General features: G+C 37.6%; 2 protein-coding genes across 2 annotated transcripts in view; both read left to right on the forward strand.

The window, feature by feature from the left end:
• The first annotated feature begins 18853 nt into the window (after window positions 1-18853).
• On the forward strand, window positions 18854-20668 carry LOC113777330. Its single transcript, XM_027322363.1, has one exon. The coding sequence runs from the start codon at window positions 18854-18856 to the stop codon at window positions 20666-20668; it is 1815 nt and encodes a 604-aa protein (XP_027178164.1).
• Window positions 20669-22855: 2187 nt separating this feature from the next.
• LOC113777331 overlaps window positions 22856-27264 on the forward strand; it is a 33820-nt gene continuing 29411 nt past the window's right edge. The window contains exon 1 of the mRNA XM_027322364.1: window positions 22856-23231. Coding sequence (XP_027178165.1) covers window positions 22856-23231 — 376 coding nt within the window. The remainder of the gene's footprint in view (window positions 23232-27264) is intronic.

Below are 27264 nucleotides of genomic sequence, written 5' to 3' on the forward strand. Positions count from 1 at the left end.
TGTGGGCAACTCAAAGTAAAATTTTCTAATTAAATTTCTATCTTTTTGTCATTAGATTATTTTGAACAAAATAATAGTAAGCTTAAGTGCATGAAACATAATGAGTAAACTATATACATTATTATTACATCAATATGTACACTGATGTACTTTTTAAAATAACTATTCATTTGTCTGTATTCTCATTCTTATAATCCCAAGGGGGGAAAAGGAACAACTTCACTGTGCCATCATAGTATCAAACTCTGGAAAACAATCAGATTTTCTATTGTAAATTGAAAGTACAAAAACATTGCTAATTGCATCAAAATCTTGGTTTTATATGTTTACAAAAAGTATTTTAAAAATACACAATTTTATTAGCTTAAATGTTACATTTAAAAAAATAATATGTATATTGAACCAATTACTTGAATATGATTTGGTAGAGCAAAAATGAATTGGAATGCAAAACTTAATTGAAAGGTATATGCAATTGAACTTTAAAGAAATTTTACTTAACGTAATAAATTGACATTTAGCACGTCAATATGCATGCTAAAGCAATTTATAAAAATCGAATTTTATAAGTCAGTTAACTAAACATCAAGGTAAAAAACATTCTAGATAAGGGCAGTAGAGAATTTGTCAAAATCTTTGGGGGCGACATATAGGCTTTTAATGAAAATTGGGAATACAAGTGTAGAATGAGAAAGACACGGATAAAGAACTTACAGCAGCTAAAAAATAATGTATATTCTATATACATTTTCCAAAATTTAGATTTTGAGCCAAATTTGTTCTTCAGTAGTAGTAAAGAAAAAAATGCATTTATCACAAAAAGGGGTTAAGAGGTAAAGTGAGAATTAGGATATACATTAGGAGATTAGTTGCAAATTTCTCTAAAAAGATCATGTAGATATTTTTCAAAATTTCTTGATTTAATTGCCAAGAAATGGCACAATATACTGATTGAGTCCCTAACGAATAACCGAAATTTGATCAAGTTACTAAATTGATCTTCAAATTATAACTATTTGGTTCAGCAAGTCTACAATAATTTGTATCTTTAATTAACATGCGTTGCACATTGTTGGGGTGTTCGCTACCGAGGATTTTGCAAATTTAGTAAATCTAAAATTGAGAAGTAATGCTGAGCCATAATTGCTTGAGCAAATTTAGCAATACATGTATTCATATCAACAATTGATGTATCTAATGCTGAGTCAAGCAAAAAGGGTGGAATTTCCTCCTATTTCATCTTTAATTTCCTGGGGTTTCTTTCTGTACAATGAGAAGTGATGGAGTTAGGATTTTTTTTTCTTAAGGGATCCAAAATTTATTATAACAAAATTATCTTAATATATTATGTTCAAATTATATATTTAATTTTTTGAAAGCTAAATAATTAGCACAATAAAAAAAATAATTTTTTTGTAGAAAAATTAATGTATCTTTAATTAATACCAGTATGTAAGAATGTGCGTTGCACATTTTTGGGGTGGTCTCTGCTGAGGATTTTGCAAATACATGTATTCATATGGAACTTGATTCATCTAATGCTGAGTCAAACAAAAAAGCTGGAATTTCCTCAGGTTTCTTTTCGTACAATGAGGTTGGGAGGAAATTGCTTTAAACGGAAACCGTACATCACAGGCATAAGTGAAGCGATGATATGCAAGTATGAAATGTCAAGAACACATGGAAGCCATATATATTTCAACCAAAAAGAAAGAAAAAGAAATTCAGCACTTACATTGGAGAGAATGAATACTCTAGCAACATGTGATCTGTTGAATGATCTGCAAAAATTCCATTTATATGGTGAAGCTATGGTAAAAAAAAAAGAAAGAAAGAAAAAAAACTTCAAATTTTTAAAAATGCAAAATTCAGCACTCACTTGAGAGAAAATGAAATCTCTGGCAATAGAAGGTGATCTTGTGAAAATGCAAAAATTCCTAGTGTATCGTGTACCTGCTCACTCAAAATTAAGTTTAAAGGAAAAAAACAAAGAAAATTATGAAGAAGATGATGATTTGAATGAAAGTAGAAAGAATTCGTATGCGTAATACTCTTTGCAAGTGAGATGGTACATTATAGGTACTCTCGATGCACACATGATATTAAGACAACATGAAAAGGGAAAAAATTAAAAACTATAACATGAAAAGTAAACCCTTCTCTTTAAACAAAAATGAAAAAAATTTCAGAAGATGATATCAAATCATCATGGAAAGGAAAAAATTAAAATGATAGCATAACAAAAAGAAAATATTTATCACAACAAAAACAAACTCTTCTCTCTAGTAAGAATTGTGCTAATCAGCATCGATTTGGGCCTCTAACACATCGCTAAAAATTGATGAACATTGTATTAATGGTATTGGTATGGTATATTTTTCAAAAATAAAGTTTGGGCCGGATTTGTGAGTTATTTATAGAAAAAAAGAAGGAATTCTTATGTTTCCTTCATTTTCTCAAAAATTTGAAATTTTTATTTACAGAAACTGATTGGAGAAGACTGTAATCATTAGTGAAACAAGAAAGAACTATAAGGATTCATGAGTGCAATTTTGAGTTGAAGACAAAGACTTGCTATAAAAAATGAAAATCAATCCTACCAGTGGATTTAAATGCCCTTCTTATCCTTTGTGACAAATCTATGTGAAATAAGTTAGCATGTGCATGTCATTACAATTAAATTGATGCAGTTCCATTTAAAAGTTAATTTGGCAGTGTAATGGAGATATTATAGAATTTGAGTATTATGAGATTTTAATGCAATTATCTAAATTTGACTTTTTTTTTAATCTAATGGATTACTTTATCAAGGTGTTGAACTTCTTAAAGTAATCTAAAATTGATTATTCTTTTGCCATTATTATGGATCATTCAAGTCAGTTTGATTAACAAGAAGTGTTAGTGGTGTGTCTAAAGTTAATTCATCCCCGAATATAGGCATAGAAAGATGAATAGTGATGTGCCATAGTAAGATGAATATATTCTCTGAACAAATTTCTAATGAAGAAATTTACAATGCCTAAATGTAACTCAAAGTAATTCCTATCATTTACCACCTAATTTTACTTTGTTAAAAAATAATTGGTGATCTGGAAGAATTACTAATGATGTTTTCTCCTTAATAATCTTGAAAGTGAATTATTGTATGTATTTAATATTAAAAGAAATGATATTTGGAAAATAATATTTACACATTCAATTGTTTTTTGAGTTAATGGGAGCAGAATCATGGTATTGTACGTCCAGAACTAACTCTTCAAAAGACTAAGAAACACAATTCTAACTCAAATAAATGAGGAGCTAATATTTATTTAAGAAAACGAAATGAAAGCTAGAAAACACATGAGGCACATTAGTTTGAGTTTTCATTTCTCTGAGTTCTTATTCGATAGTTTAATTAGAAAATGTATATTTTGATTATCAAATTTGCCACATTAGGATGCTCATGTAATTTGACTTATTCTAGATGAAAATCTAAAGGAGTTTCAATTATAAAATTTCTATTTAATGAATACCAGTTCGTAACTAAAAGCTAGGAAATTTATTTAGAGAAAAATTATTACATCATTAATTATTAGCACCAATATAAGTTGGGGAGAGGGAAGATTGGATTGGATGGCAACGTCAGAGGAATTGTAAGTAGAAGATTCTGAATTCAAAATCTCCCACTTACCAGAAAAAAAGAACTACAAAAAAAAAAAAAAAAAGAAGCACCGGTATAAGTGTGCTTATATAAGTATTTAGCCTCAACGGAGAACGAGCACTAAGAAAAAGAACAAGGTAAAAAGTTTAGAAGTTTTTTTTCTATAAATACTCACATGGTTTGATTAAATATTCTTTGAGTTTTTTATCTACCATTTCATATAAATTAGTAGAATTAGATTATGTTTTCTGACTTCAAAATGAATCAACGCAACTGATGATTCCCTCAACTTAGCTAGACATAATTTAGAATTGCTAAACCATTGAAGCTCTTTTACTTTTGTTTAGTTTTGAGATGATTATAGTTTCAGCAACTGCAAAGGAAGTATCAAACAACTAAGTAACTGAAAAAATAAGTAAAAACCCAAGCTTGCATAAGGTATCAAACAACTAAGAAACTGATTTTGTTCTCCATTGAAGCTCTTTCTTTCATTCCCTTGTTTTATATTTTTCCTTTAACATACAGAATATATAAACAGCAGAGGAAATTAAATAAACCATCAACTTATTCTTCATTTTTTTTCCTTTTTCAATTTCCTTGAATTTAAAAATACCTGTTGTTGATCAGCTCTATTTGAAGAAATTGACTGCAGAAGCTCCGGCAACCGGCAGCCATCAGTTTCGCCACCTCCCTAACAACCGCCTCTTACTCCACTCCCGTAGTTAAATCTCAGCAAATTTATCACAGTAAATGCAAATTTTTCATGGGATTTCTTCGAAAAGTATACTCCAATACAAGCAGATTTGTGAGAGTCACTGCTGAATGTCTGAGACGAGATACTTCATTCACAATAGGAGGCCTTCACTTTCTTGCCCACAAAACAAAGGTTGGTTTTGTGAAGAAGAATATGCTTTTCACTTTTCTTGCCCACAATAATGCTGCCTTTTGTTTTTCCAAATAAACAATATGATGGTTTTGTGAAGAAGATGCTTTCCACAGTTCAATACTGCCACCTAGACTCTTTTGTATCTATATACATATTGTATTGGTAAATGTTGCTAAACGCTAACTCATTCACATGAGAAATGATGCACTAGTAAATAAAAAATTGTGACCACAGTTTCCCAGCAACTGTGTTGTGGCAAATGAAGACAACTTACTGGGGTTTCTCATCAAGAAATCACTCTACGAGGAAAAAAATTATCATATTTGTTCCTCATTTTTATTGGTAGATCTGTACCAGTGTGGTGCTTTTTCTTTTTTTTTTTTTTTGGGACAACTTTGACAGAAATTTGAGGAAATCTATGAGTTGCACAGGCTGGTTCAATTAGAATATATAGAAGAAAGACGGCCAATTTTCTCACCTTGAATTGGGATAACTGTAAAATATTTTATAAATGACCCGGATAACAGTAAATTGGACAATATGCACCCAGGTCAATTTGGTGATCATCTATAGTGCATGATCTTAATCCTTGGTTAATGGCTAATAGTCATACAGAATGTGGTAAATCACCAAGCAAATGAAGACAACTTACGTAACTCATCGAGGAATCTCTCTATCGAGGAGAAAGTTATGGTATTTGTCCCTCATTTTTATTAGTAGATCTGTACCAGTGTGGTGCTTTTTTTTTTTTGTTTTTGACAACTTTGACAGAAATTTGAGGAAATCTATGAGCTGCACATGCTATGGGACTTCATGGCATTCTTTTTAGTTAAATTGGAGCATCTACCAATTTCTTGTCCCCTAGTTTATTGGTATAACTGTCCAAGGACACTGAATCTGCACCTGATCAAGATTCTTGTGTCTGTTTCTTGAGATTTTTATTTTGCTTGTAATCAATTTCGCTAGAGGGTGGAACAGTTATAGTGCTACATCAGTTGAATGAAGAAGTATAAGGATTGCTCAACAAAAAATATACATGTATTTTCGTTTATTTGTAATTTTCATCAGCTTGCAACACTTAATCACGGAAATAAGAGATTAAACAGCAGACTAAAATGCTTAAGACGAATTAACTTTCATTGCACTTCAAGAAGATATTGCAATTTGTACTCTTTTTTTTTTTTTTAATTTAAGCCTCCCACTCCCAACTGCCAAATTCATCATTAGAATCTTGAACTTGAAGGAGAACTCTAAAATCCTTTTCCTGACCACTTGAAAAATGTGTACTTACTGCAAAAGAAAAGACAACATTTCCTTATATTTTTAAATTTTTTTCATTGATATTTAAAGCTACTTCAAGGAAAAGTTTAAAGTGATGAAGAGTTGGCATAAGTAGCTTGTGTGATGCATTGTGTAGGTCTTGATTTACTATATATTATAGGTTTTCGCTAGAGACAAAATTATGACAGTAAATTTAGTACAACCAATAGTAAGTTTTTGTATGAAAGAAGTGTCGTAATATACGCAACTTACTCTTTAAATAACAAATCTTACTAAATATTTTTTAAACAAAAACTATCACTTTATTCTCCAAAAGTTACCATCTTGTTATCTAAAACTTACTACATTTTCAAGGAAAAATATATGACTTCAATAACAAATCTTATCAGTATTTTAGTAAAATTTAGTATATTATCGACAAATTTCACTAACTTTCAACCAAAACCTACTGCTTCTATGAGCAAAATTTATGACTTCATTAACAAATCTTATGTTTTTTTCATGCAAGACATACCGATTTTTAAATAAAATTAACCAATGTTTTAGTGAATCTCACGGCTACTTTTTATGACCAAATAAAGTACTTTTCATAAAGTTTATCGATCTGTTAGTGATATTTACAACATTCCTCAAGCAATATTTGTGACAGCCCCACCTTCCCCTAGGACGTACCTCAAGGGTTAGCGGACTGCTTGCCCAACTCTCGCCAGGACTTACTACCTAAAACGAACAATACAATTTCAAAACATCACAACCCAGTGCTATATATAATAGAGTCACTAACGATTCAAGTTTAGAGAACAAGTCAAAATATTTAATCTTATGCGAATACATATGAGATTTACTAATATAGAGGAGTTTAAACAAAATGCCTAAAATCTAGTACTAGCTCAAACTCTTCCCAAAATCACCAGTCCAAGTCGTCGCCCCTGAATGGCCACTCTGATGGAGGATATTTACAGCCTTCAGTCCTTGTTTCGCATGTGCTCATTTTGTTTAGTAAATTGGAATAGTAACCATATTAGTCACTGGATTAGCGTGCAAGCGCTAGAATTCATAGAAGACCAGAAATTTTGGATTCCTCAGTGTTAGGATACATTGATTGTAAAGTTCTTTCAAGTCTTTACTTGAATCTGTATAGGTTTATTATCTATAAAATCACCTAACGTTTCGACAAAAAAAAAAAAAGTCTTCGCCCCTGAAAGGAAAACAAGGATAACAGAATGAGCTTTTGCTCAATCAGGTACCACAGCGTTATGCAGTTAGAAATAAAACGAGAAAACAAAATAACATAGATCAGTCATTAAGTTATCAAACATGAGTACCAATTCAAAGAGACAAACGAACACCACAACTAACATAGAGTGATTCAGGTAAAAGGCTACAGTTAGCTCTTGGGAGCTAAATTCCCAGTTGTATTAGCTTGATCCAAACTGGTTGACACTCCGTTAACATTTAGAGAAGTAGAAACTTTGTTCGTAGATCACCACTTTACACTAATTCTCCTCCACCATTCATTCCCCTTACCGGGCCTGAACACTAAACAGTGAAGGTAATACTCGAGTATACCAAATTTCGGAATAAAATCAAAGTTTAGTGAATCAGAAACAATTTCCCCATGGCCTGTCAGTCTATCTCGACCAATCTCTTGCCGGTTCAATTCGATTAACTAACCAATAAGGTTCGGACCCAAGTTCACAGCGTGGTCGTTGGATAGTATGTTCCAAACGCTATTCAATTCAAGCACAAGTAATAGATTCTTAGTGAATAGTAGAACAATCAATAATCAAGTGGGGTCGAATGTGATAAGGTACACACCCATCCAGCCAAGAGTAAACCAAAGTCATGATCAAACCCTCATAACTTTCAGTCACATATAGTAGTTCACCTAAGCAACAAGTCATGCAGGTGGTACATTCACCAGTTCAAAGCAGAGCAATGTTAAACGTTCGTCTCCGGGTTATTCTCGTTCACCGACAAACCCTAAGAGCAACAAAGATAAAAATATTATGGTCCAATCATTCAAAACTTAGGTAAACCAAGGAAAAATTCAAGTACATACTAGGGCAATGATTTAAGTATAGTTTTGGAGTGTGTCGCACCCCATTTTTTAGAAAAAAATAAATTACGGGTTTATAAAAATGAATTTTGATTAATTTTGATTAAAAATGATTTTTTGATTTGTTAGAGAATAAATAAAGAAAAAGGGTCTAAAATGGGACTTAGAAAATGCGATGATTTTGGTCCAAAATAATAGTTTAAAAGGGATTTTTAATAAAAAATAGGAGTCGCCACTTAGTATTAAGTTAAGGTGTACCAAGTCACCTAAAATGAATTTTAAATAAAAAGTAGAGAAAACCCTTTTTAAATGACTTCAAGTCTTCGAAAATCAAGCGAAAAGGGCTCGGAAGTCACAGTTGAAGAAAGGGAAGGTAAGGATAAAATCCAAGGCACCCTTTCAACCTAACCAAGACTAGTTGCGTGATTTAGTCGAAATTTTTTTTACTTTAACCTATAAAACTAATCACATTTTAGATGTTATTATATGGATGCAAAACCTAAACCTAATGAATATCGAGAGGGTCAAAATATCTCTTCAAAGTTTAATTGATGCGAATCAAATTTAATTGTGATGCCCAAAAGTGATTCTTTAGAAGAGGTCACGAATATGCAAATAGTAAAACTTGAAGAAAAGACAAATTATAATATATAAGTATACATGACCTAAAAAGAGGAATGAAACATAACAGGTACGGGGATACTAAGATTCGTGACTCAATTTTCCCTTTTATTAAAGAGATACGAGCGTGCTAAGGCTATAGACCCATACTCGTCCATATCCCATATTTAAAGGGTACTCTATAAGCTAATCAAGCAAATGCACTAACCTATTTCTTAATTTCTTAACTGAAATGCAAGTCTAAATGTCATGTTTCATACATAGGGATATACATATAGAGGAAATATCATGCAAAATGGTAAGGATCCTAAAAAAAGTAGAAATTATGCATGAAATGTAATGCTTGTCACGCAAACATGTAAATCTAGCGCGAGAACAGCCCAAATGGTCCAGCATTAGACTAACCCATTTCTACAAGTGCCCACTAGTATTGGACTAGCGAGAAATCAAGGAAATAGGTCACAACTAGCGTTGGACTAGTGTGGTGATGTCACGTATTTATTATAACTAAATAAATCATATAAAAACAAAATAAAAGCAAATAAACATATAAATCACATAGAGCACATAGCGCGTAAGCATGATATCTAGATGCAAAGACCTTAAGAAAGCAAATAAACACATAAGCACGCAAGCATGCAAGCACACAAACAAACAAATAAAAGCAAATAGAGATCTAACTATTACATTCGGGGCCCTAATTACAATCTAAGGGGGAGAGTTAAAAAAAAACCTAACTATTACATTTGTAGACACCAAATTTTTAAATAATTTGTATGTTGCATCTAATTCATGATTTTTGTTTTAGATTGTCTGCATTTTAGTTGTTACCTTTTTTATTTGTCTTTTATTTGCTAATTATTTGTCATATTAATTTTGTTCACGTTTTAGTTTTAGTTTTAGTTTTAAGTTTTAACGTAAAATTTGTGAAAAAAAAAGAAAAAAAAGAGGAAATTGATGAAAAATGGAAAATTGTGCTTTGTTGATTCTAGTTTATTTAGTTTCTATCCAATGTTAATTAAATTATTTTTTTTTGTTGTTTTTGTTGTTTGTTATCTATTTTTATTATCAGTTTTATTTAATTAATTTCAAAAAAAAAAAATCAAAAAATCACAATTCCATTTCTGCCGGATCACATTTCCTTTCCCCTCTAAAACACTCAACCTCCTCCATCCGCGATTCATCTTCATTTTCAGCCCCCAACTCCACTCACAATACAAAAAAACATATACATTCCACCAACCACACATTCCACTAGATACCATTTCCAATTCACCACAATATCAGACTTCCATTTTTCATTTTTGCTGCCGTGAGCTGTGAGGGAGCGGCTTCCTTGGAGTTAACGACCGAGAGAGAGAGCCGAGCCTTTGGTTTCCTTCCTTTCTGTCCGTAAACTAGAGAGGGAAGAGAGAGACCTGCGGTTCATTCCTCCTTCCATCCGTGAGTTGGTGAAGGCTGAGAACCAAATTTCCTTAATCCAGCCGCAAGCCAGAGCAAGGGAGAGAGAGAGAGCTAGCGGTCTGCAATTTCTGGACAGCCGAGAGTGGAGGTTTGTTGCAGCTGCTAGTCGTGTGTATTAAGCTTCAAGCTGAGGTAATTTCTGGACTTAGATGAGTTGTTTATGGGTTGATGAAGCTGTTTATAAGCATGCATGTGGGGTTGTACGGTTGGATGATGAACTAAGTTACAAAAAAATCTGATTTTGAAGGAATTGGAACTGTCCGATTGCTTGAGCTGGAAATTTCAGCTTTAACTTACTAAGTTGTGATGATCTGAGCTTAATTGTATGTTTAGCTAATTAATAGCTGGATGATTGAGCCTTGCATGAGGTTAATCAACCTTGTTTAAGCAAGAAAATTGAAGGATTATAAAGCCTGGTTGCATGCATGTCAACCGAGAGAAGTTTGGATGAATTTCTGGTTAAATGGTGATTTTTGATGACATTTGAACTTGATTTTGGACCCAATCTGATAGATAGCTCTTTATTTGGTGTTGCATGTGATCTTTATGGCTAGGAATTCGGTTGCATGGCTGGAAAATTTTATTGGAAGTTGTTGGATTGCTAAACCAATTTTCCAGCTTAGCCGATGGAGCTGTTTTGAAAATTGTATGGTATTTTAGTACGAAATCTACCGGAAAGCATTTGATCCTCACTTGGTTGTGTGTTTAGCTAACTAAATACTGGATGATTAATTAGCTGTGTGTAAACCAGAGATTCTGGACTCATGAGTTGTGGATTTGGTTGCTAGACAGATGCTATTTTTGTGCGGTCCTTTTCATTGTCCAAAGCTGTCGCCTTTTGCTGCTGTTTGTTTGTGTCATGGTTTTTTTTTTGTTGCTTACTTAAATGTTGTAGATTCTGGTTAGCAGGCTGCATGTTCTTGGTTGTTGTTCAATGATTATGCTTACGTTTCAATATGGAAATGCACAGTCCGAAGTTTACTGCAGAAAAGATAGCTAAAGTTTGCATCTTTTGCTTCTGGATTTTCTGGGGGGAGGAAGGCAGGGATGGAACTTATGATTTTGCCGTTTAATCTAAAGTAGATTGGGTTGAAGTGCTGGGTCATTGAGTAAGGCATTTCCAGGTTTCTTTGGGTCATGTAAATGTTTGTAAACATGCTGAATTTGCAAAGAAAAAGCTGCAGAAATTCTTGTTTTTCTTCAAAGTCAATATGTTTTCAAATCATGTCATTCCATTTTTTTTTGTTCGAAAGCTGGTTAGATATTTCCCCTACATTTGTTTCAAGTCTTTGTATGTTGGGTTTGAATGATGGGAAATGCGTTGAGTCGTTTTCATGAATGCTTTCTCGGCTGAGTGGGTAAAAAAAATTGCATCAGTTTTGTTCATCAAATGTTTGCATACTTGCCCAGAATTTTGCATGGGATTTTTCTAAGTTTTCTGCCTGCTTGGATGATGGTAATGATGTGGTTTGTTGCTCAGTTCATACATCATATGCATGCCCAAGCCAAAATTCTGGTATTCAGCCTATGTTGATGAGATGATAAGAGAGTTTTTGTTTCTCTTTTTCTGCATTCTTTTTCCAGAATTTGCGTATTATATCTTTCCAAGTTTCTGGTCATTTGATTGTGATCATCATGTAGTTTGTTACTCAGTAAAGTTGTGATATTGAAATGAGGAATATCTAATCAAAGCTGTGAGTTTGAATCAAAAATCTGGTTTGCATGATAAAAATGAAAAGAAATGCCGTGGCTGGAATCTGCTGAATGCATGAGCTTCCTTGTGTCTTTGCATCAGTTTTCTTCTATATTTGGGTTTGTTTGAATTCTGAATTTGTGTGTTATGATGTTTAGATTAGCTTTGAATGTTTGGTTGAAAGATTTTTGATCAAAATTAGTGTTGGAAAGTGGAACAAAGTGCAGCAGTTTTGTTTGTTGGGTTTGTTGCAGAATGTTATCTCACGTGAGTTTGCATTCGTTGCATGCATGGATAATTGCTAAAAATTGCTCTTTAACCCCCCAAGTCCCCTCTTGACTCACTATGGCCCAAGTAATTGGAACACTTAATCAATTCGATCCCTCAAGTTTCTCCATGTTCCACAAAAGCCCAAGCATGTTCTAATTTCTTGCAAATGGGTTTTAGAATAATTGCAATTTGAATTGTTACTTGCCTTTTCCTTTGCCCTTGGACCTTTGAAGTTCCTAAAAGTGTTTGATTAGGCTTGATGTGCTTGGTTAGTGTTCACAATTGAGTCCTTGGTAGCCTCAACTTTGCAACTCGATTGCTCATTTGCTTTCATTTGTTTAGGTGGTGCTTAATGCAAGAATTTAAGAACTTTGTGTTCGAATGAGCTTGTGTTCGCCTATTTTCTTGAATTTTCTGAAATAAATAGGCTTTGGCCTTTTTCTTGCTCTTTGACTTTCAAAGTTTCTAAAATGTTTCAATTGGCTTTGAATGGTTGATTAATGCTTGCAATTGGGTCTTTGGTGGATCCCTTTATTGGAAACTATGTATTATTTGATTTCATTTAAATTGCAATTAGGAGAGTTTTGGTGACTTTGTTATACTTTACTATTTGAGGTACCGTGACCTTTTTATTGTTTTGAAGCCATTTTTCTTTCATTTGGACACCATTCAAAGGGGGCGGTATAATTTCTTTTATCCCTTTTGTGTCTCCTATGTGATCCAATGTGCTAAGTGAGATTTGCATGTCTACTTTGCTTTCCTAGCTTTTCTTTAATTCCTTTTACTTATGTCATTTACTTTTTGTTTTCATTAAGTTATTCTTTTAATGGGGTATGTGTACACCTCTTGGCTTGTAATAGATAGGGCTGTGGCGAGCAATTTGGTCCATTTTCCCTTTCCCCTTTTGTTTTAGTTAGTGAATGTAATAGGTTCATTAGCTTGGTTGCATGCCTACGTGTTAAGTGTTAATTTGCGTTGTTAGGGCCTTGCATCTAGTCGAGCATGCTAAATGTTATGTGCTATGTGTTCATGAGTGTTTGGCATGTCTACTCGCTTTTCATAGCCATGAATGAATGTGATGAATGAATGTACGTTTCCGCTAGTCCAACGCTAGTCGGAATTCATAGAATGGGCTAGTCCAACGCTGGACCCTTAGGGATTTCCCCTCGTTAGTACATGTTTGCATGTTTCACTTCATTTCATGCATTTTTCTTAGTTTTATCATTTTGCATGCCCCTCGAACCCCTTTTCCCCCCATTTTAGGATTTTTGCATTTCATGCTAGTTATAGGGTTCATTTGCTTGAGAGTCCCCTTAAATATGGGATATAGACGAGTGTGGCTTTTTCTAAGCCTTAGCACGCTTGTATCCTCTCTATAAAAGGGCAAATTGAGTCACGATTTAGGTCCCCCCGTACCCAATGTGCATGAATTCCCTAGGCTCATGCATTTTTTAATCCACTCTACCATTTTTTACCCTCATCACACTTTCATTTTTTCCTCCCATTTTGCACACGAGCACCTTTGTGTTTCTTCACTTGCACACGAACACTTTTATCATCACTTGCACACATGCACTTCATATTATCATTTCACATACCGTACCTTGCCCACTCACGTGCACATTTTCCTTTACATTTTTATTGTTTATTATTACTTTTTCAAACTCATGTCCTCACATTGCATACATGCATTCCATTCATTTGCATCCCACTCGCATTATTCGTGACTTCTTCAAAGGATCGTTATTGGGCTTCACAATTAATGTGATTGGTACCACTCAACCTTTGAAGAGAAATTTCCCCCAATACCCCTAGGTCTAGGGTTTGCATTCATGTAGTGCATCCAAATGTAATAAATTCTTTGGTTAAAACAAGAAAATCTTTGATTAAATCATGCAACTAGCCTTGGCTAGGTCAAAGGGGTGCCTTGGATTTTATCCTTGCCTTCCCCTTTGTCAAATGTGACTCCCGAACCTTTTTCTTTGGTTTACGTAGACTAGGAGTCGTTTAAAAAGGGTTTCTCACTACTTTTTCCTATTTTTTTTTAAAAAAAAAACATTTTTTAGGTGACTTGGTACACCTTAACTCATTACCAAGTGGCGACTCCGTATTTAGTTTTAAAAACCCTTTTTAAACTATAATTTTGGGTCAAATCGTCGCATTCTCAAACCCCCATTTAGACCCATTTTTCTTTTAAATCACAATTCATTTTCCAATCACAAATTGAATCGAAAAATACATTTTTTAAATCATTTATTCATTTTATCAAAAAATGGGACGCGACAGTTGGCGACTCCACTGGGGACATTCGAGAGTCCGAGCAAATTTGATTTAATCAACCTTTTTCTTCTTTTAATCTTTTCATATATCACATTTGGGCGTTTAGGATTGCATTTTTTCTTTTATTAGGATTTTTGCATTTCACGCGTATCCAACTACTCCCTCGCTCGTGAATGTATGATTGGTTGATTGGATGTATGTTTACTTACTTATCTCGCGCTTTGCATTGCATTTGGGTGGGGGGACATACCCTAGAGCCTCGCGTTGGTTCTTGATCCCTCCCCTCCAAACGAGCACTAGCATACGTGCATACGCTTTATTTATTTATCCCTCCTTTATTTTTATTTTAGTGGCTTGTCACGCCACTCCACCCTATTAGGATTTTAGGCGACCCACTTGGACGTGTGATCGTGACACGACGTGTGCGTAGCACGATCCGAGGGGTCACTCAATCTTCCACTTTAGACTTTGGGTTGATAGCCTTTAGCTTCTAGTCGAAGGTTGAGGATTTTGTATAGATTCACTCAGACATGTAGCCGTGACACGACGTGTGCGTAGCAATGTCTGGGGAATCGCTCGAGCCACCGACAAGGAACCTTGGGATTGATGACCATTGGTTTCCAAGTCTGAAGGCTCGGGGACCTAAAACCTATTGAGTCTAGCTGCATTAGTGAGCCAATACCTCATGCATCCATGATAGTTTACCTAAGGTAGAGTCTGCCTTACCCTGTTAGGGACACGATTCACGAGGGGAGGGATCCAACCCCTCTTTCCCTTTTATTGCTTTATTTCTTTGTATTGATTTCGTTGCTACAATGTGTTATGTGTATTTATCTGGCTGAACTAACTTTTCTTGGTTTTTGTCTCCATTGCATTCATTAGCCCTAGGAAATAAGAGTCCTGGCATGGCACTCTCTAGAAATCTACCCCGTTTGATGTGACACGTTTAAATTTAATGTTTCGCATGCGTAATATGAACACATTTCATTTTAGGCTCACCCCGGCATACAAAAGGGGGTCCTTTAGGTCATCTTTCTTTTCAATTGCATATTTTACCGCTTTAATAAACTGGCATCACGCATAAACCATAGAAAGAGAATGCCATTTAGGGAATCCTACATTAGGGATAAGCCAACCCTGTGTTCCCGTGGGTATCTAACCCTATCTTGGGAATTGCACGTTTAAATTCATGATTAACCAGAGAAATGGGACCCGTAGGTAAGGTATTTGACACCGGGTTTTGTTTCTAGATGGAAAGTCCTCGCCGAGTCCAACAGATGTTAGTAGTACCGCCGGAGGTACAAAGATGGCCCACGTTGCTTTCACCCAGTGAGATTAACCAAGTAGCCATTCGATTAGGGCACATCGGGGATTTCGGGAACATTAAGTCCGACGGTTACTTGGTGGAAGCTTTGGTGCATCTATGGGACCCCGCTTGTTCTGTTTTTAGACTAGGAAAGAGGGAAATGACCATAACAATTGAGGAGATCGCTGGAATTCTCAATTTGCCGATTCAAGGAACTGCCGTGATATTTCCATTAGTGTCTGACAAGGCTGAATTCTGTCGCTTCACCGGGTTAAAAGAGTCAGCAATACGAGGGTCGGATCAAAATATAGAGGCAAAATTCTTATTTGACCGATTCGCGTTAAGGGATGGGTTTGAGATGCACCTAGGAGATTTCTCGTTCACCTCCAAGGAAATTTGGGAACGAAAGAGAGTATGGGTGTACAGTTTGGTTATGGCTGGAACTTATTTTTTTCCTAGAAAAGACAAAAAGATAGCCTTTAATCTCACTAAAACCTTGTACGACCTGTTCCCAGGAGTGAAAGACAAACAGTATTCTATTGTACCGACCGTTTTGGCAGATATCTTCATAGCCTGCACTACTTGTCAGAGAGGGAGAAAGTTCTTTTGTGGTTCAAACTGGATTTTACATGTATGGGGTATGGAGCACTTCATGAGACGATCGTCTATCCCCGAGAGTCTACCCATGACTGCGTACGACTGGATAGCCACACATTATAAGAGAGTCAAGAGAGAGGATCTGCCATGTGATGCATCCGAGTTTGTGGATTTCTTGAAGAATATGACTGATCAAAGTATTAGATGGGTATTGGATTGGACCAATTGTATGAAACCCGTTCTTCGCACCCAAACATCCGAGTTTGTTCTCTTACTGGGCACCCAAGGAGTCACCGCATACGTACCAAAGAGGTTTCTTAGACAGTTAGGACGTACCCAAGAAGTGCCGCCTGCATTTGATGTGAGTGAGTTTACCATCATTTTCAATGGAGAAACGTGCCCAAGCCAACTCCTTATGAAAGATCGGGTTATTGAGGCCTGGGTGACGCTATCTGATGACGAGAGCTTTAGATACATCCCGGAGCTTAAGCAGAGGGGATTGACCACTCCGCAATACGAAGACTGGGTAAGAGGATCCGCTGCGCAAGAAATTCAAGATGAGCCATCTGAGGAGGTGAAAAGGTTGAAAGCCATTGTCGAAGCAAAGGATAGGGAAATTCTGCAGTTAAGTAAGTCTGCCGAAGCATACAAAGGGATGGCGGAGCAAAACAAGTAATTGTACGAAAATGAACGAGAAAAGCGTCAGGAGCTGAAAAGGAAATGCGGAGAATTATATGATCAAGCTGAACGCGTTAGAATTCCATATGCTAGAGAAACAAAGGACTCTGTATTAGATAGGCTTAGAAGTTTTGGCAATCTTGTACGGAGTCGTCTTCGTGACATGATGTAAATATTGGCAAGTTTATCAATGAAAGCGATTTTCCTTTTGAACTCATTTGGTATTATTGTCAAAAACAGGTTTGTGGTACGGGTCCCATTTCGAAGGTGTTGCATCATGCTAGGCCTACCCTTGGCACAAAAGGGCCCCCCGATAGGACATGCATCCGAATTTTTGGAATATCTACTAACTCTTGTCTTTTTCTTTCTCTTTGTTTTATTTTTGTTAAAAAAGCTAAGCCAGGGGTAAATCTAAAAGCGAGCCATTTCATGTTTTCAGGTAATATTTAAACATAGCTTCTCGTCGAAGCCCCATTATCACGCGATCCCGAAGTAAAGCCCAAAGGAATCGTGTAGACATGAGTACTCAACCAGAATCGTCTGACAAGACCGCTGCAACTATCCAGCCAGAAGTCACAAGTCCCGGGGTTCAGTTGACTGAATTGCTTACAAAATTTGGGGAAATGGCATCTGAAATGGCCGCTCAAAAGAAGTTGATCGACGAGCTCGTTAGTAGCGGAGTGCAACCTGAACCTGTGCCCGCCACACAACCACAATCCGAACCATTTGTTATTCCGCCAATTCAAACCACGTTACCATTTGTTATTCCTCCAATTCAAACCACGTTTGAGGGAATTGTCAACCCGCAATATGCTTATACTCAAAATCCTCCGTTCTATCCTCTCTATGGGCAAGGATTTCATCCTCAGGGTGGTCAAGGTGGTCCAAGCATGCCTCCAGATCCACACGCTTTTTATCAGACTACTGCAGAGCCTTTTGTGCCGGAGAACATTGTTCAAACCAAGCCGGAAGTGGGGGAGTCATCTGCCCCAATTGATCTGAAGTTACTTAAGCGGTTTGACCGTTTCGATGAGTTCATCCGGAAAAGCCAAGGTTTAAGCAAGCAAGGGGTGCTAGACTACGATGATTTGTGCCTGTTTCCAAATGTACAGCTGCCAGTGGGATTCAAGACCCCGAAGTTCAACAAATATGATGGTACGGGCAACCCGAAGACACACTTGCGTTTGTTTTCCAACAAGTTGGGTAGACCAGTGGATGACGAGAACTTGCCGTTAAGGTTATTCCCGGAAAGTCTAGAAGGCGACGCCCTTGATTGGTATTCGAATTTAAAGCCGGAGGAGGTGAAGACCTGGGTTGATCTGTCCAATGCTTTCATCAGGCAGTATGAGTATAACTGCGAGTTGGCTCCGACACGAACTACGTTGGAAGGGACGAAAAGAAAACCCTCCGAGGATCACAAGACTTATGCCAAGAGGTGGAGAAAAGTAGCTGCAAAAGTCGAGCCACCAATGACCGAGGACGAAATCATACGTACTTTCATAAAAGCACATGATCCGCCGTACTTTGAAGAGATTTTCCGTATGACCGGATGTTCGTTTGCTGCAATTGTAAATAAACTTGAGGAGTTTGATGACTTCGTAAGAGCTGGGAAGATTGTTAATGTCTCTGCTCTCAAATCCCAGTTGGATGCTTTACAAGGGCAAGGAAGCAATGTGAAAAAACCACAGTTCAAAAAGAAGGAGGGGGATGCAGCCTTTATCTGGAACCAAAACCCTTCACCCCGACCCCGATACCAACACAATCCAACCTACCAACCACATTACCCTTACTACTCAGACCCGCACCATGTATATACTACCAATATCCACCACCATCGACCTCGCCCGAGCTATCTTAACTCACCTGTAGCCCCTTTTCAAATCACTCAACCAAGTCCACCCCAAAATCGACCTCGCCCTCCATATAACCCAAGATTTCCTCCCCCAAATAGACCTGTTTACAACCATACTCAACCTCCTGAACCTTACAACCGACCCCCTAGCCGTACATTTACCAATTTAGGCAGGCCTTTAGACCAACTGTATGACCAGTTAAAGGCCGCCGGGAAAATTGGTATGGTACCCCCTCCTACCTATCCATATGGTATGCCCGCTTGGTATAACCCGCAAGCTGTCTGTGCTTATCACTCGGGGGCACCCGGACATTCCACTTTGGACTGCAAGGCTCTTAAGCATAAAGTTCAAGATATGATTGAATCTGGAGAAATTGTAATTAGAAAGAGGGAGGCACAAGGGCCGAATGTAAATAGGAACCCCTTGCCGGAACACGTTAATACCATTGGGGTCATTCTGGATGACACGGAGTACGTGGAACAAGTCAAAGAGATGGCTAGGGAAGCTGAGGTGTTTGGGATCACAGACCAGCCATTTGTCATAGAGTTGCCATCCGAAGAAGATAAAAAACCTTTTATCTTGGATCTCACACCAACTGAGAGTGAGGCTTTAGAGCCAGTATTCATCGAATTCCCGAAGCAAGAACCTGTTTTAAGTCTGCAGCAAGTGCCATGGAATTACGATGAACCTGTCATACAGATTGGGGAGAAGTCAATTGCAAAGAGGGAAGTGTCAGTGGTTACCAGATCGGGGAAGACTGCCAGTCCGTTTGAAACTGCCATTCCGATTCCAGCAAATAACTCCGAGCCGCCCGTTAAACCAACAATCACCGAGAGAGAAGCCTTGGATTTCCTTAAGAGACTTCAGAGAAGTGAGTACAATGTAGTTGAAAAGCTGAGCAAGTCGCCTGCCCAGATATCCATGTTAGATTTACTCTTTTCTTCAGATAGGCATAGGGACGCGCTGATCGAGGTGTTGACCAAAGCTCAAATCCCTAAGGACATTTCAGTTGATAATTTCTCACATGTGGTTGGGAACGTATTATTCACCAAACAAATCACTTTCTCTGACGAGGAATTGCCGGCGGAAGGCATTGGACATAACAAGGCCCTGTACATAGTTGTGAGGTGCAACGGAAAAATGCTGCCGAAGGTATTGATTGACAATGGATCCGCTCTTAATATCTGTCCCTGGAGCACCTTGGAAAAGTTAGGATTGCAAGACGTCAAGCTGAGGCCTTCAGGGACCATAGTCCGAGGTTTTGATGGAGCGCAAAGAGAGCCAATAGGAGAAATTGATTTAGTAGTTGAAATGGGGCCCGCCCAGTTTCAAATAACCTGCCAAGTCATGTACTTTCTTAGTGTTTACAATGTTCTACATGGAAGGCCGTGGATTCATAAGTCTGGGGTTGTGCCTTCTTCATTACATCAGTTGCTGAAGTTTGTAGTAAATGACAAGCTGATAACTATATTTGCCGAAGAGGATTGCCTTGTAATCACCGATTCTGGGTCAAAAGAGGATGGAAGCCGCAATGTCACCATGACTCCTCATAGCACGGCTGACATCGTCTCTGTAAGTTGGATCACAAACGAGGAGCGAGCTTTACCAAAGGCCAGTGTCATGATGGCCAAAGAAATGATCCGTGGAGGCTATGAATTTGACAAAGGGCTGGGACGAGATTTGCAAGGAATTCTGAAGCCAGTGGAGATTGTGGAGAAAAAGGATTCATTTGGTTTGGGTTTCCGACCGACTGCCAAGGACATCAGAGAGATGAAGGAACGCAAGAAAGCGGAGAAAGAAGGAAGGCAAGGGGCTCTTGACATTCCACCACTGCATTATACTTTCCCACGACCAGCCGAGGTGATCATGTCGGAAATTAACCCAGTTGATGAAATTGAAGCTAGTTTGGCCCAATTGTTCGTTGGGGCAACATTTGAAGATAGTTTTCCAGACAAAGCTGAATTTCCTGACATCCCCGAAGGGTCAATTCCCAATTGGACAGCTGAGTTTCTGCCCGTTCGGAAGGAGTTTCGGTAAACTGAAAGGGGTTTATCATTCATGTGAATTCATGAAAATACTTTTGCATCTGTAAATAGCCAATGAAAACAATTTTACTTTTGACTAACATTTGCACATGTAAATATTGTTAAGTTTTCATTTCCATTTGCTTTCAATCAAAGGCTTTATAGAAAGTGCACAAGTTTTTCTTGTCATGTTGTGTTGTTTATTCGCTTGTTTATATTTATATTGCTTGTTCATTTGTTTGTTGTATGCTTATCTGCTTATTATCCCACATTCGTTAATTCTTTCAGATGGCCAAAAATAAAATTATTTGACCCTTTGGATATCACAATTCTAGAATTCAATAACGGCAATCTCTATATCACTCATGACTTGGAGGTCTGTGAATCCGAACTCCAAAGCGAGAGTGATAATGAGGAGGTATTCGATTCTTTTGCAAAGGACCTTGAACAATATGAGGAAAAACCAAAACCGAACCTGGAAGAAACAGAAAAGGTTAACATTGGCACTGAGGATGAAGTTAAGGAGGTGCAAATTAGTATTCATTTGAGTGAAAGACAGAAAAATGAGATGCTTGAATTCTTGACCATGTTCCAGGATGTATTTGCGTGGTCCTATGATGATATGACTGGCATTTCAACTGACGTGGTAGTGCATAGGTTACCCACAGACCCTTCTTTTCCACCCGTAAAGCAAAAACCCAGAAAATTCAAACCAGATATGAGCCTCAAAATAAAAGAGCAAATTGAAAAACAACTCAAAACCAACATTATCATTGTTTCCCATTACCCAATTTGGCTTTCGAATCCAGTCCCTGTTCCAAAAAAGAATGGAGAGGTGCGAATTTGCGTTGATTATAGAGACCTTAATAAAGCCAGTCCTAAAGATGATTTCCCTCTACCAAACATTCACATTCTCTTAGACAATACTGTCGGACATGAGATTGAATCCTTTTGCGATTGTTTTGCTGGCTACCACCAAATTTTGATGGCAGAAGAGGATAGGGAGAAAACTGCTTTCATTACCCCTTGGGGTACCTTTTGCTACCGAGTCATGCCTTTCGGTTTAAAGAATGCAGGAGCAACGTATCAGAGGACCATGACAACCTTATTTCATGATATGATCCACCGGGAGATGGAGGTCTACGTGGATGACATCATAATCAAGTCTAAAAGGACGGAGGACCACTTGGATGATTTGAGGAAGCTATTTGAAAGGCTGCGAAAATACAATTTGAAGTTAAATCCTGCGAAATGCGCCTTTGGAGCACCTGCGGGTAAGCTGTTGGGATTCATTGTTAGCAAGAAGGGCATAGAAATAGATCCGGCGAAAATCAAAGCAATTCGAGATATGCCAGTGCCGAAAACTCAGAAGGACGTGAAAAGCTTCTTAGGGAAGATCAATTTCATCGGGAGGTTCATCGGCCAATTAACTGCCACATGCGAGCCATTGTTCAAATTATTAAGAAAGAATGTACCGTTGTATTGGAATGAGGAGTGCCAGCAGGCTTTCGACAAGATTAAAGATTATTTGTTGCATCCACCAGTTTTAGTGCCGCCCAAACCAGGCTGACCTTTGATTATGTATTTATCTGTACTCGATGGAGCAGTAGGGTGTGTTCTAGGTCAGCACGATGACTTTGGAAGGAAAGAACAAGCCATTTACTATCTAAGCAAGAAGTTCACGCAGTATGAGGCTAATTATTCATTCATTGAGAAAAGCTGTTGTGCATTGGCCTGGGCATCCCAAAAATTGAGACACTACCTGTTGAGCCATACCATTTATCTTATTTCCCGATCTGATCCTTTGAAGTATCTTTTGGAGAAACCGATGTTAACCGGACGCCTGGCCAAATGGCAGATAATTCTCTCAGAGTTTGATATTGTTTTCACTTCACAAAAGGCGGTCAAGGGGCAAGCTATAGCGGATCATTTGGCGGAAAATCCAAGGGATGATGATTATCAGCCACTTCATACGTATTTCCCTGATGAGAAAGTTTTATTCGTAGGCGCTACAGATGATATAAGTGAACAAAGCCCTGAATGGAGGCTTTTCTTCGATGGAGCTTCGAATTCCCTCGGTGTTGGAATTGGAGCTGTTCTGGTTTCACCCGAAGGGAAACATTACCCTGCCGCTGCCAAATTGCAATTTGCCTGCACAAACAACATGGCTGAATATGAAGCTTGCATTTTTTGTCTCAAAATGGCTTTGGAAATGGAAATCAAAGAGTTGATAGCTTTCAGCGATTCAGATTTGCTTGTGCATCAAACCTTGAAACAGTGGATAACCAAAGATTCAAAAATTCTGCCCTACCATTGCAGTCTGCTTACTCTGGCCAAGCAATTTCGAAATTTGGAGTTCAGACATCTTCCACGTGCCCGGAACGCATTTGCCGATGCTTTGGCCACTTTAGCTTCTATGACCCGATATCCTGATGAATTGAGGATCGAGCCAATTCCGATTCAACTTCAAGACAAACCTGCCCACTGTTGGGTTGTAGACAAGTCCTCCGATAATGTTCCGTGGTATACTGATCTCAAGGAGTTTCTCAAAACAGGGTCTTACCCTCTACATGCTGGTACAAAAGACAAGAATTTTCTGCGTAGAATGGCTTCAGAATTTTTCTTAAATGGAGAAGTGTTGTACAAAAGAACTTTGGATTTGAACCTTTTAAGGTGCATTGATGAAGATGAAGCTCAATATATGATGAAGGAAGTGCATAGTGGCGTTTGTGGACCTCACATGAATGGCCATTTGCTAGCGAAGAAAATCATGAGAACCGGATACTTCTGGCTTACTATGGAGCATGATTGTATAGATTTTGTCCGGAGATGTATAAAATGCCAAATGCACGGTGACATTATACGCGTTCCACCCACTGAACTGCATAGCATGACCGCCCCATGGCCCTGTTCAATGTGGGGTATGGACGTGATTGGTACAATCGATCCTCCCGCTTCAAATGGACATCGATTTATATTGGTGGCGATCGAGTACTTTACCAAATGGGTTGAAGCAGAGTCATTCAAACATGTCACGAAGAAGGTAGTGGCCAATTTCCTGAGAGATCACATCATCTGTCGCTTTGGAGTACCCGAAACGCTTATCACGGACAATGCCAAGAATCTGAACAATGACATGGTAGATGGACTATGTGAGCAGTTCAAAATCAAACACCGCAATTCTGCCATTTATAGGCCTCAGATGAATGGAGCTGTAGAAGCCGCAAATAAGAATCTGAAGAAAATTATCCGCAAAATGACAGAAAAGCATCGCGATTGGCATGAAAAGTTGCCTTATGCATTGATGGCGTACCGGACTTCTATTCGGACATCGACTGGGGCAACGCCATATTCACTTATGTATGGGATGGAAGCTGTATTACCAGCTGAGGTTGAAATTCCGTCGCTACGAATCCTTATGGAAGCTAAATTGGAGGAGGCCGATTGGATCAAGCAGCGCCATGAGCAATTGACTTTGATAGATGAGAAGCGATTCAATGCTATCTGTCATGGGCAATGCTATCAAAAACGTGTGGCCCGAGCTTACAACAAAAAAGTCCATCGGCGGGCATTTGAAGAAGGTGATAAGGTACTGAAGCGAATTTTGTCAATGCAAGATGAAGCTAAAGGCAAGTTCGCTCCAAATTGGCAAGGGCCGTTCATTATCCAAAAGGTATTACCTGGCGGAGCTCTTATTTTGGCGGAAATGGATGGACGGGTTTTCCCTCAACCCATCAACTCAGATATGTGCAAAAAGTTTTTCATTTGATCATGCAAATTTTCTTTAGAAATTCATGCAAATGGCGAAATGCAAGTCAGGCCATCTTCTTTTACACTAAAAAACATTTTATCTCTACTTGTCCCCTTTGAGCCATCAGAATTGACAAATCTCGTTTGATAACCCTTGAGAATTGCAAACCCCACACTGGGGCAAATTTGTTTCGAAAAAAAAAAAACCTACACTGGGGCAAATTTAGTTTTCAAAGAAAAATGCAAAAAGTGAGGAAAATACAATGAAAAATGCAAAGAGAGAAAATCTGATCAAACTGGGGCAAATTTTCCTCAGTTTCGGAGTTGTTCTCAAAAGGGTGCAATCTCAAGTTATTTCACCCCTCGTATCAAATCTGCTTTCAAGCCTCAATCTTTCTTGAAAAACACCCCACCTGACCTCATTACAAAAGCCCAAAGTCCTGGTTTTCGTCACTTGCTGCATTTCTATAAGAAAATTTGTTAATCAACTGGCAGGTGATGTCCGTAATGTCTTCGCCTAATTTTACAAGGGAAGTACATTTTACTGATGCCAGAAATCTTTAATTCATGTTTCTGAGTCGATCATGGTCGAGATATTTCATTCTTCTTTAGGTGAAAACCCGAAGGGGCACCTCGAAAGAAAAAGAAAAAGAAAAAGAAAAGAAAAAAAAGGAAAAAGGAAAAGAAAAAAGAAAGAAAAGAAAAAGGAAAAGAGAAAAGAAAAACAACAAAAGGGGTGGGGGCAACCTTGGTGAAAACCCGAAAGGGCGCCAAGGTAGGTTTTCTCAACAGACAAGCTCAAGAAGGAACAGCCGGTGACCTGGTTCATTTGGGGTTTTCCTCATATTTGTGATACTTCTGCCAATATCGGATTCCGAAGAGAAAATATCCAAAGTTTTGAATATGATATTCGTTGGTTAAATTTGTATTTGTTCTTTACAAATATTCTTTTGCAAAATGTATCTTTATAAACCTCTTGGTTATTCTCAAATTATTTGTGTATGAATGCTTATGATTGTCTACATTCTTTTGCATGCTCATCTTTGCCTAACATAGGAAATCATCTTGCATATACATTGATTTTTATATGACTAATTTTCATGCATCATTCTTTCACCATTAAATTCAAATGAATGATAAACCCTGAGGTTTGTGCAAAGATAGGGGATTCAATCATCAGTTACAGGGAGTAACATACAACAAAGCTACCACCTAGATTGGGTGACGTGGTAAATCTGCATTTTATCAGTCTCAGAAATTGAAAGGTTTAAGCTAGACACCGCGGAACAGAGGCAAAAGTGTCACAAGACTCATGTCTACACGATTCTCAAGGCAAATCGGATCAAATGATGGTGGCAAGTCCATTGTTTCTTCTTTTCTTGCAGGAACATTGCATTTACAAACAAGAACAACCACTCTCCTCTTCGCACCAAAATCAATGTTAGAAACAACTCCCCAGAAGGCAAAGACGAAGTGATAATGTTATTAGTAAAGTTTGACCATAAGAAGCAACCTCGGCCACCGTTCTAGCTACGGAGATCAAATTTCCTCGTGGTACAAAAAGTTGGAACCTTTCCCAGGTAAAAATTCAATTCATTGTTTAAGTCTCCTCAGTGCAATCCCGTTTTAAATTTCCTGTTCGGGTCAGTCCCGTTTTAAAATTCCTGTTCGGGTCAGTCCCGTTTTAAATCCGTGTTCGGGTCAGTTCCTGTTCGGGTCAGTCCCGTTTTAAATTCCTGTTCGGGTCAGTCCGGTTCCCGTTTTAAATTCCTCCTTCGGGTCAGTCCCGTTTTAAATTCCTTCGGGTCAGTCCGTTTTAAATTCCTGTTCGGGCCAGTCCCGTTTTAAATTCCTTGTTCGGGTCAGTCCCGTTTTAAATTCCTGTTCGGGTCAGTCCCGTTTTAAATTCCTGTTCGGGCCAGTCCCGTTTTAAATTCCTGTTCGGGCCAGTCCCGTTTTAAATTCCTGTTCGGGCCAGTCCCGTTTTAAATTCCTTGTTCGGGTCAGTCCCGTTTTAAATTCCTTGTTCGGGTCAGTCTCGTTTTTAAAATTCCTGTCCGTTCAAATCATTTTGCAGCCGAATAACACAGGTAAGTATTTGGTGTCTACTTCTTTGTCTCAAGTTTTTTCAAAACTCAAACAAAGAGGGGCAAACTGTAGACACCAAATTTTTAAATAATTTGTATGTTGCATCTAATTCATGATTTTTGTTTTAGATTGTCTGCATTTTAGTTGTTACCTTTTTTATTTTTTTATTTGCTAATTATTTGTCATATTAATTTTGTTCACGTTTTAGTTTTAGTTTTAGTTTTAAGTTTTAACGTAAAATTTGTGAAAAAAAAAGAAAAAAAAGAAAAAAAAGAGGAAATTGATGAAAAATGGAAAATTGTGCTTTGTTGATTTTAGTTTATTTAGTTTCTATCCAATGTTAATTAAATTATTTTTTTTTGTTGTTGTTTTTGTTGTTATTATCAGTTTTATTTAATTAATTTCAAAAAAAAAAAATCAAAAAAAAATCACAATTCCATTTCTGCCGGATCACATTTCCTTTCCCCTCTAAAACACTCAACCTCCTCCATCCGCGATTCATCTTCATTTTCAGCCCCCAACTCCACTCACAATACAAAAAAACATATACATTCCACCAACCACACATTCCACTAGATACCATTTCCAATTCACCACAATATCAGACTTCCATTTTTCATTTTTGCTGCCGTGAGCTGTGAGGGAGCGGCTTCCTTGGAGTTAACGACCGAGAGAGAGAGCCGAGCCTTTGGTTTCCTTCCTTTCTGTCCGTAAACTAGAGAGGGAAGAGAGAGACCTGCGGTTCATTCCTCCTTCCATCCGTGAGTTGGT

This window comes from Coffea eugenioides, chromosome 7 (assembly GCF_003713205.1).
Source record: "Coffea eugenioides isolate CCC68of chromosome 7, Ceug_1.0, whole genome shotgun sequence".
Lineage (NCBI taxonomy): Eukaryota > Viridiplantae > Streptophyta > Magnoliopsida > Gentianales > Rubiaceae > Coffea > Coffea eugenioides.